The following is a 10,454-nucleotide window of genomic DNA, read 5'->3' on the forward strand; positions in this document are numbered from 1 at the left end:
GCCGTGTTTAAAAACATGTTTAAACCGAGTTTATTGTTGTTAATGTTAATACATGTTAAGATTTAAAGGAGCCCACTGACTATGAGTCCGCCGGACGATATCGGCCTGTCAGTTAGAACAAAAATTTGACAGTTCTGAACAACTGACAGGCCGATATCGTCACTGATAGTCAGTGGGCCCCTTTAGTGGTAATATAAGGTGTAATTAAATACCTACTGATGATCCGCTTAAAGCCATAATTTTTACCTGAGTATGATTTTTACCTGACCAAAAATTTACTTGCGGCATAGAACAAAAAAATTTTTTTTTTGTCATACAGGTCCGGAGACTGAACCCTGTTTGTTCGTTACTTTTGTAAGTATATGTACTCACAAATACTACGTATTTTTTTTTTTTAAATCGGTTACTACTTAATCGACTAGCATATTCCAAACGGGACAATCCTACAACGGGACGCTTTCACAAACGAACACCATAAATAAAAACCGGACAAGTGCGAGTCGGACTCGGCCACAGAGGGTTCCGTAATTTTAGTACTTTTTGTTATAGCAGCAATAGAATTCATCATCTGTAAAAATTGCAACTGTATCATATCACGGTTCATGAAATACAGCCTGGTGACAGACAGACAGACAGACGGACGGACAGTGGAGTCTTAGTAATAGGGTCCCGTTTTTACCCTTTGGGTACGGAATGTTAGGGTTCCAAATAATAGGATTTTGTCAAACACAAATAGAAGACATTTACGACGCCAGCCTATGAGATACTACATTCATCATCGAAGGACAGGGGCCCCTGGAGCTGTCTACCATGTCACACGTCAGCCATAGGCTACGGTGACTGCTTACCAGGCTTGTTTGCCACCGATGTGGTATAAAAAAACGGTCAGTCCCAAAATTACGGTATATGCTATACAAGTTATTCAAAATACTGAACACTGTTTTTAGGGTTCCGTAGCCAGAAAGTTAAGCATACTAAACGAGTTTTTTCCAAAAACTTATCCTTTCATTAAAACAACTTAAGTACCGCGAAGATACGCCCTTGTGCTTGTATAGCTTTTTCTATTGTGTAACACTTCATTATGCGTAGTCCGACACGCACTAAGTCGGTTTTTTATTTTATTTAATAGTGCCAGTTGTACCTAACTAAATAACAATTAATGATTGTTGTGGATTGTGGATAATGACGGAAAAATGCCGTACTTTGCAGGTATGTTTTCAAGCAATCGTGGATAATAAATTGGTATAGTTCCAGTTGGTAATCTTGTATACGAATTTATTTAGTTGTAATTGTTGTTAATTACGAATTAACTGTAATGAAATAGGTAACACTGGATATCTATTGAAAATAAGTTTTATTGTGTATTGAAAAGGAGTGTAAAAATATTTATGCTGATATGCCAATACACGCGACTGTATCTGCTGCCAGGTAGCATTTATACGAAATTATGACGTTAGCGACGTCATTATGACGTAATAATGCCGTCATTATTACGTCATTATGACGCCGCTGACGTCACTTTGCTACCTGGGATATTTAACTAAAAATCTGGATACTGGAGTGGACTGGATCAGTGTTGTAGAAATATCGTTTTACATAATATATATCTACACTACATGTACAATCAACTTCTGAAGCCATGTTCAAAAATATCTTTACAACGAGTTTATAAATTGTTGTTAATCCGTTGTTAATACATAATTTAAAAGTTAATATACAGTGTGTAAATCCAATACGGGCGATAAATTAAACCAGATATATAATTTATCAGTGTAGTTATTAATTAAGTTTTTTTAAGTTACACTTAATTATGACTGCGTACCTAATTAATTTTTGAAAATTTACCGAGCAGCAATGTACTGCAAACATTACGAGACATGATGAGACATTACGAGATACGAGCTTTTTATAGTAACGGCCAACAAGCGTTGACAGTTACTTTAAAAAGCTCGTAACTTATGTGTTGCTTTACATTGCGGGCCGAATTATTTTGTATGGTTAATATTTTTATTGTATTTCTAAGCAAAATTTATCTCAATGTACTTCTTAGGTCCTAAACTAACCACCCTTTAAATATTCGGACAGTACTATTCGTTTGCGTGTATCCATAGCTTGTTTTATGTACCTCCTTCTTGGGTGTTCAAGAAACATACATGCAATGGACAGTAATCATGTGAAATATGGGGCATTTTCTATGAAAAGGGACCTTATTGTCGATGGCGCTTACGCCGCACAACGTCGCGCGGCATTGTATTTATATTGGAGCATCGTTTATAATGGCGTAAGCGCCATCGACAATAAAGTCCCTTTTTATAGAAAATACCACATATTATGACATCAGTCCCAACATTGAAATATTTTTGACCAACAAATTGGAGCCTCGAATTAGTGGGATTGTATAGATAGTTTTTTTTTTTTTGGGAAGGTGTAATTGTGAATGGGTACGAATCAAAGTTTATTGAGAATACCAACTGCCTTTTTTGTTACCAATACCAAAATTATAAGTTGTGTGTTTTATTTATTTTCTTAAAATGATAATGCAATTGCGGCCTCTAGGCAGGCTGTAGACGGCCTTCCAGAGTAATCTATTCAAAGACCAGTGTGTTGCTCGATGAAGTTCCGTATGGTAGGTGCGGCGATGTTCGCGAACACGCTCGGCGAGAGCGGCTGGGCGCAGCCGCGGCCGAACGACACGATCCCCACGGCCATCCCATCTTGGATTGCAGCGCCACCAGAGTCGCCCTAAAATCCACCCAAAAAATAAAATTGGCGTGTATGCTTCCGCATTTTATTATTGTAATGTTCAGTTCAGTTATCTAGGTCCAACTCAAGTTTATTGTGATCCTACTAATATAATAAGAATGTGGTTTACTGTGTGAAGATGGGTTTGCAAAAGTGCTAAAATATCGAGAGAACTCATAAACATAGGTTTATATAGTAAATACTCCGTTTTCAATAACATTTATGTGAACGTTTTGATGTTATGTATGTTTGTTGTTTAGTCACGCAAAAACCGCTCCATGGATTCGGGTGAGATTTGACATATAACACATTTTATAACCTGGATAACACACGGAAAACTTTCTATCCCGAAGTTCATCCCTTAAGGGGATAAATGCTGAATGAAAACCAGATGTTAATATACTTAGTAATATACTCAGTGATTTTATAGTGACTTAAATTACGTAAGATCCTGAAGTTGTAGTTTGTTACGACTGTCAATATATATATAGTAATTATGTGCTGATATGTTTTATCTAAAAACACAAGATTATATCACATTTTATTTACTTACTTGACAAGTTCCCTGACCGCCTAAGAAGTAGTTGCCTCCGCACCACATGTTTTCGGTCAGAATCCCCGGGTAGGACGCAAGACAAGCCGCGTAATACACCACGGGAATCTCGACGTCCATCAACCTCTCAGGAATGCTAGACGCACCTTGCTGCAAACAAACAACCTAGTAAATAAGTGCATTAAGTACAACCCGGTCACAATATCTGTGCACCTCGCTGGAATGTGGCGCCTCTCCCGCTTCCCCTGTCACCTCTCCGCGCACTCCCCGGTGCGACAGTACGGTTAGCATCTTCGTTGCCGCTACACCTCCACATTTCTCGAAAAAACTTTTTTTCACACCGTACCCAGACCGCCGATATGACGTCACGAGGTCAGGTGCACAGATATTGTGACCGGGTTGTAGGTACATAAAAATATAAAGTTGAATTTTTAACAAAACCTCAAATTGAATCGAGGCGTATGTTTTAGTGCCTACTAACGATTGTAGAAGAAATTTTCAATTTAGCCTTAACTATCACATTTGAACGTCGATCGCGTCAATAAGTTTTGCATAAAAACAAAATGATCATACATTGCGTGCTAAATAATTTTATAAGGAAAAATAAAAGTCATATTTTTTTAGTAAAACATATGAAGGTAATTAATTTGGGCATATGCAGGTCACACGTCACTACTAAGTTTCGAAATAAGTATGTGAAATTTCCACATAAAATAAATTCGGGAATATGCTCATAAGTCACCATATCGTATGAAGAACGAAATTTTCCATTCCCTAAATGAAAACTTCCTTTATACTCGTATTATTTCCTTTATACCTATAGCCATTGGTTGGTGGGGGGTTCAACAAATCGTTAAACAGATTGTGGATTCGGTCATATTAGTCCAAATTAACGCTATAGTTGTGCTATTACTAAATCTGTCAATTATTTGTACGCATTTCCTTACTCTGACGGTTTCAATGTGAAAATCGGGCGTCGAGTTTGTGGTCGTCAGATTAAGGAAATGCGTACAAATAAGTGTCATATTAAGTTATAGAAAAATTATACCATTAACTTGGACCAAAAGAGTAACTACTAACTACACATTTAGCATCGCCGGCTCCTCAGCTACTACCATCCATATTTACTTACCGTCTAACCTTCCAACAGAGAGGAAACTATGCTTTTTGGGAGATTGTTACTCGAATGCTAACAAGATGTTTACCTTGGTTCTCCCCCAGCCGCTCACCACAACCTTAGTACCTCCTCTCATAGGCCGCCGAAGCTTCGGAAGTGGTATTGGTTGCATGGTATCAGAGAAGGTAATGGGCTCTACGGTCTTCATGACCGCCACGTCCTTGTCGAAAGGAGGATCGTTGTATTCCGGATGGGGAATGACTTCCGCAATAGGTATTATGGTTCCATTCTTCCGCGAGGCGCTCCCAGCTCGAAGTACCACTGTTTTTGGGTCCACACTGAAATATTGTTATCAAATAAGAACATTTTATTCCTTTCCTCTGTTAAATAATGTAAAACAAAATAAATAGATAGGCAGATAACTGCGAACATGCAAGCGATTTCTTCCAGACAACCTTTGGGCATGGGAATAGAACTGTAGTCATGCAAATACAACAAAAATGTAAAACAATGATTACCGGTAAGTAAAGTTTTGAATGATTCACGGTTAGTTTCACTAGACTTATATTGAAGGTAATCACGGTCTATATCCCGGTCAATATAAGTCTAGTGTAACGGTAAGTAGTTACAAAAATCATAATTATTTAACATAAGCTGGATATTTCGCAATAATAATGGCTCCATCAGACTAACCATTATGTCTAAAATGAATGTAGAGATGAATTTCGCTTGGTTAGGATAGGTCCTCTATGCTTTTATTTTAACTAAATAGCACTTGCTTAATCATAGCTCATCCATATTTTATTCTAACCCAACAGTAAACGAAACTATTAATTACTTGTTATACTTATTCAAAGCAATTTTTTACCATAATATACACGGTGGCTAAAAAATAAGTGCATTCCCGTTGCCAGGGAGGTTTTAGGATTATACTGAGCAACTTTTACTATGGGACCAACCCCGAAATCGCGAAAAAAATTTGCGATGTTGGCTGTTTCATACATTTTGGCTGGTCCATTTTCTATGGGAGGGTATTTTTTTCGTGATTTCGTGGTTGGTCCCATAGTAAAAGTTGCTCAGTATAATCTGAAAACCTCACTGGCTACGTGAATGCACTTATTTTTTAGCCATCCTGTATATTTATTTGTTGAGGGAGGCAACGGGGGACCATCGCGCGGGCAGCTTTCTCGCGCAAAGGCTTGCTATCGCGATACAGCGCGGGAATGGTGCCTGCGTGATGGGCACCTTGCCAAAAGGCCAGGGTTTGTTATAGGAATTTTTATTTTTTCTAGGTAGGTTTAGTATTAGTCGTTTTTTTTTCTAAGTTGTCATAGTTTTGTTTTATAAAATTAATGTAAGTAGTTATTATCATATTTTCAATAAAGGATTTTAATTGATTTATTTGTTCTTATATTGTAACTTACTCCTGAGCACAATGAGCTGCCGTGAGTATGTATATCTCGCTGACAATGAATCCTCCGCAGAAGTAAGAGTTGTTCACGATAAAGGAAACCTGGTAAGGATGGTCCTCTATCCAGGCCTCTTGTCCTCCCACGATCTTATTGTTCTCGTTAACGGCTTCGGAACCCCACCAGTGACCCAAAATAGGTATAGGCTCTGGTTTTATATCGAAAGTCGATAATTCTGCAAAAAGAGAATAAGTGCCATTCTGATAAACTTATTACAATTTTATTTTTCAATATTGTAATATTGAAAAATTATACACATGAAAAATATTTAAAAAAAAATCTTAATGAAATTATTTTCAAAATTGCTGTCTTGGGGTTAGATCAAGATATTACGTATCATTTGTGGTATATTGTACAAAAAAAATCAGTAAGGTACATATATCGTATTTGAAGGATACAATCTTGATATTTTGTGTCAAAAACTAAACAAACTATACCAACTGATGAAAAGGCGCAGTTAAAGGGTTAAAGAGGTGTTTCCCCTTGAATATATGGATATTACGTATCATTTTATGATTAATATGTACCGTATCTGCAGTACAGTTCCATAAGTCTCGTAAACAGGTTTTGAAGTAGAACTGTGTCACTTTGTAAAATTGAAAAATAAATAAAAAAATGTTAATCATATTATTTTCAAAATTGCTTTCTTGGGGTTGGATATGAGGATACCACGTATCATTTCTGGTATATTGTACTAAAAAAAATAGGCCATTTCGTATCTGGAGGAGCCCAAACTTGGTATGATTAATACCAATAAAATTCTATTCTATGTTTTGAAAATTCTTTTTGTTTTTATTAAAAAACGGCTAAAATGTAATGATGTGGTATATTTTTAAAATCGCCTCAAAAGCCATTTTGTATGATATCACACACGATAGGTTTAAAAAAAAAACCATACAAAAAAATTAATGTTTCAGCACTCCCTCCTAAGGGACATTTTTTTAAGAACTGCGGGTCAAAAAATTTGTTTAGGCCTCTAGTATGCGTGTGCCAAACGGCTAACCTGTACATCACATTGCGGTTTTTCTTTGAAATTGGGGTCGAGCGGCTTCCACTATCGAGTGAAAGGCATCATTTCAGCCTCGGACTATTGGCGCTCTCACTGCGTTCGAGTACCAAACTACCTCGGCAAAAATGAGTCTTTCATCCCTTGGTTAACAATCTACTATAAACGAATAACCCAGAAATATAAACCACAATTGCATTGCATTATATCAGTTAAAAGGATTATTGATTGTTCTATGTTTGTTAAATAATAAATAAACTCATAATTACAATAAAAACTGTAATAGATGTCATTTACTACAGTTTTTAATTTATATATAGTAGTGTGACTACTTAAAAAAACACAAATCTAAATATTTAATAAAATAATTTGTTTTTTTCCCACACTTGTTAATAATTTCATTATTAGCACCATTAACACATGTAATTAGGAACGAAAAAAATTACCTAATGCACAACATAATGTAATCACAGTTAAAGCAATTAAACTGAACCCGAACACGGCCATTATTTGAACAATCAGTACGAAATAAAACTGGGACACCGTTTTATATTATCAGTTCGCCATTCCACTTGAATATATATCACCCACATATGTGTATGCTAATTTACTAATTGACAATGTGTCATATTCTATGAGTAGTTAAGAAGCGAACACATCTATTCATGTATGTTGTCATTTATCTATATATTCATATAACATAGTCAATTAAAAGGCGGGCGTCAATTTCACACCTGTGATGAAGCTAACAAAATGTGACGAAAATATACATACATACAAGTAATTACAAAACCATCATACAAATACAAATTATTATTATCAAAAAAAGTTACATTATATACATGTGCAGACATATATCCATAAGACTCGATACTAAATAGGCTCATTCTGTATATTGGACGGCTGCGAGAGCGACTGTCAACCTAATTTACATTTGCCTTTATTTGGTTACAATTTTAAGTACGGGGAGTTCCATTTTTAAAGGTGCGAACAAGATTTTTTTTTTGTTTTTTGAAACTTCGATCGACAAAGATAGAGGCGTGACAGAGTGGTCAGAAACAAGACAACGAAAATAATTTTGCCCCAATTCCAGGTTTATCCGGTTAACCCCGGGTTAGTGAAATGGTGCAAGTGGGTCTAAGGGGTTTAAAATGTGTTAAAAGTTCCTAATATAAGGAACGTATTCTTCTAAGGGACTTGAAACTTCGTAAAAATGCATTATATTAAATACAAGAACAACGTTCAAAAATTTTTACTAACTAACTCACTTCGCTAACTTCGAACTTCGTTCACTTTATTAGGAAATAAGAAAGTAATTTCAATTGTTTTATACAACAACATTGTTTCAAGTGGTGTGTCCAAACACTCGGCGGTTGAAACGAAGGTAAGAAAGGCTGGAGACTTGTTCATGCTCATGCTTGTGCTCTTGCTCGTGTTCATGCTTTGTTGTGTTGTTCTGTTCTGCTCTGCTCTGCTCTGCTGTTTTATTTTGTTGTTGTTTTGTTTTAGTTTTTAATGTTTAGTGTTTAGTATTTCGTTTTTCGTGTTTCGTTTTTCGTTTTGTTTTTAGTTTTTAGCTTTGTTCTGTTCTGTTCTGTTCTCTAGTATGGCTTGTGACGCCAATATTTAACATTTGCATCTATCGCACTAGTATGGTATGTGACGCCAATATCAAACATTTGTATCTATCGTAGTAATATGGTGTGACGATTTGCATCTATCGCACTCGTATAGTCTTACGGTAAAATCTTACACGTTTTTTCGCCTAGCCCCCCATCCGCAAACCGTCCGATAAGGAACTTCGTTCCAATAAAAGATAAAAATAATCAACATCATCTCTATTCAACTAGTAGTAGTAGTAGTAAACTCTTTATTGTACTAGTAGCATGTGTATCTGCTCCTTAACACCCCGACTTTAGTTTGAGCTAAAATGTAGAGTGACCAATCTAAAACGCCATATTTCGATTGGAGAGTCGCTGTGATTAAGCTGTTGTTGCTTTGACGACTTAGTTTCACGATTTCTCCGAATCCGTTATCTCTCGAGTGGAAGAACAGGTGACAGGTGTATCCACTTCAGCGCCACTGTGAACTGATATTGAGTGGTTGATTAGAAGGACGTATACCCTTATGAAGCTATAAACTTGCTCCCTTTATTTATGAAAGTTATGTTATATCTCTTTCTAACAAATACGAGTACATAAGTCAAAATGACAGACAAACTATTACAAGTTAGCTAATTGAGTCTCATAGTACGTTTATAAAATAATAACACCATCTGAAGGGGAGACTTGATGTTAGGGTCCTACAGGGACGTATAAATAAAATCGCGGACTGTATCAAAATAGGCTGGTTTATTCCGCCTTAATTACAACTATAAATCCCGGCCAAACAATTATAAAAACTAATTCGGTACTCGTCCGTTGCCGGCGAGGTAGGTAGGTGAGAGTGTGGGTCGCGCGATGACGTCGCGTCTCCTCCCGTACGTATGTCCAGTACTTAACACTTGATCTTAGGGGTGTTATACATATTACATTTAAAATACATCTAATTGAGGAATGGTATTTTATTGAATGATATGCACTAAACTGCACTAAAAAGAATCATCTTTCCTTCCCGCACCACACCCGACTCCCGTGAGACTCAAACATATTAAAATTATTTTAATTTATTCGACTTAATAATACTTGACTAACCCGTTTTAAAATAATTTTAATATCTTTCGTTCTGTCTCATGATATCTGGAATGAAGTATAGTATTTTGCAAATTAGAAAATTACGCAGTTTGATTGTTTTTTAATCCTAGTATGTCGCAAGTCTGTAAGTATGTCGCCGTTATGTCGCTAGTCGCCAATATGTCGCCAGTATGTCGCTAGTATGTTGCCAGGTAGTAACATTACCTGCTATATATTTATCTGGGGCAATCGAGGCGTTGTGCAGCTGTTGCGTTGTGTTGATTCCATTTGGATTGGACGCTGGAAATCAAATAGGTACAATATGTAAATTGCGTAAGTATGTCTTTAGTTTATGGTAGATAAATACCTAGTTATTACATATTTGATTTTCCATTTTGAATATTACACGCATTTTATATTACACTTGTAAGTTTTACTTACATAAGTAGGGACAAAGCTATTTGCTAGAATGAGATAACGATATTTATATCTCATTCTGTAGTATAGCTGTGTCCCTACTTACGTAAGTAAAACTTACAAGTGTAATCCTGGCCTTATAACAAGCATTATACACCTTACCTTGTTTTTTAGTACCCAGGTACGAGTATTTAATTTGATGTTGGTTTCATTTTGTATTGAAGGTATTTATGATAGGGCCTTCGCTATCAAAACGGGATTTGTCAAAAATATAAAATAACACAACATATCAATCAAATCAATCAATTGGGTATCCATCAGATTTCAGTAGGTGCTTCTGAAGCACCGGTCAGGATTACAATGTTTATGCAAATGGTTTAGTCATCTTAACCCTAAAAATGGGTTCAACCTCTAATAGGCTGGAAATTAATTATATTATACACCTTATAATGGCGTTTCTAAAGTTGCCTTACAAGTC

The 10,454-nt window shown here is 36.1% G+C and overlaps 1 protein-coding gene across 1 annotated transcript; it reads right to left on the bottom strand.

The window, feature by feature from the left end:
• Positions 1-2,512: 2,512 nt before the first annotated feature.
• On the bottom strand, positions 2,513-7,470 carry LOC134741845 (trypsin-3-like). The gene is made up of 5 exons (XM_063674737.1): positions 7,334-7,470; positions 5,837-6,056; positions 4,501-4,750; positions 3,296-3,445; positions 2,513-2,742 (listed from the first exon to the last, which is right to left on the bottom strand). Exons 1-5 carry the CDS (start codon positions 7,392-7,394, stop codon positions 2,590-2,592), a joined length of 834 nt encoding a protein of 277 aa, XP_063530807.1. The 5' UTR covers positions 7,395-7,470; the 3' UTR covers positions 2,513-2,589.
• Positions 7,471-10,454: the final 2,984 nt, after the last annotated feature.

This window comes from Cydia strobilella, chromosome 5, assembly GCF_947568885.1.
Source record: "Cydia strobilella chromosome 5, ilCydStro3.1, whole genome shotgun sequence".
NCBI classification, from domain to species: domain Eukaryota; kingdom Metazoa; phylum Arthropoda; class Insecta; order Lepidoptera; family Tortricidae; genus Cydia; species Cydia strobilella.

What these genes read in the sequence shown, in the direction of transcription:
- LOC134741845 (XM_063674737.1), bottom strand. Translation starts at nt 7,394, where the DNA reads ATGGCCGTGTTCGGGTTCAGTTTAATTGCTTTAACTGTGATTACATTA. An exon ending in TACATTATGTTGTGCATTAG is followed by an intron (nt 6,057 to 7,333) that starts GTAATTTTTTTC and finishes CTCTTTTTGCAG; the next exon opens with AATTATCGACTTTCGATATA. An exon ending in GCAGCTCATTGTGCTCAGGA is followed by an intron (nt 4,751 to 5,836) that starts GTAAGTTACAAT and finishes ACAATATTTCAG; the next exon opens with TGTGGACCCAAAAACAGTGG.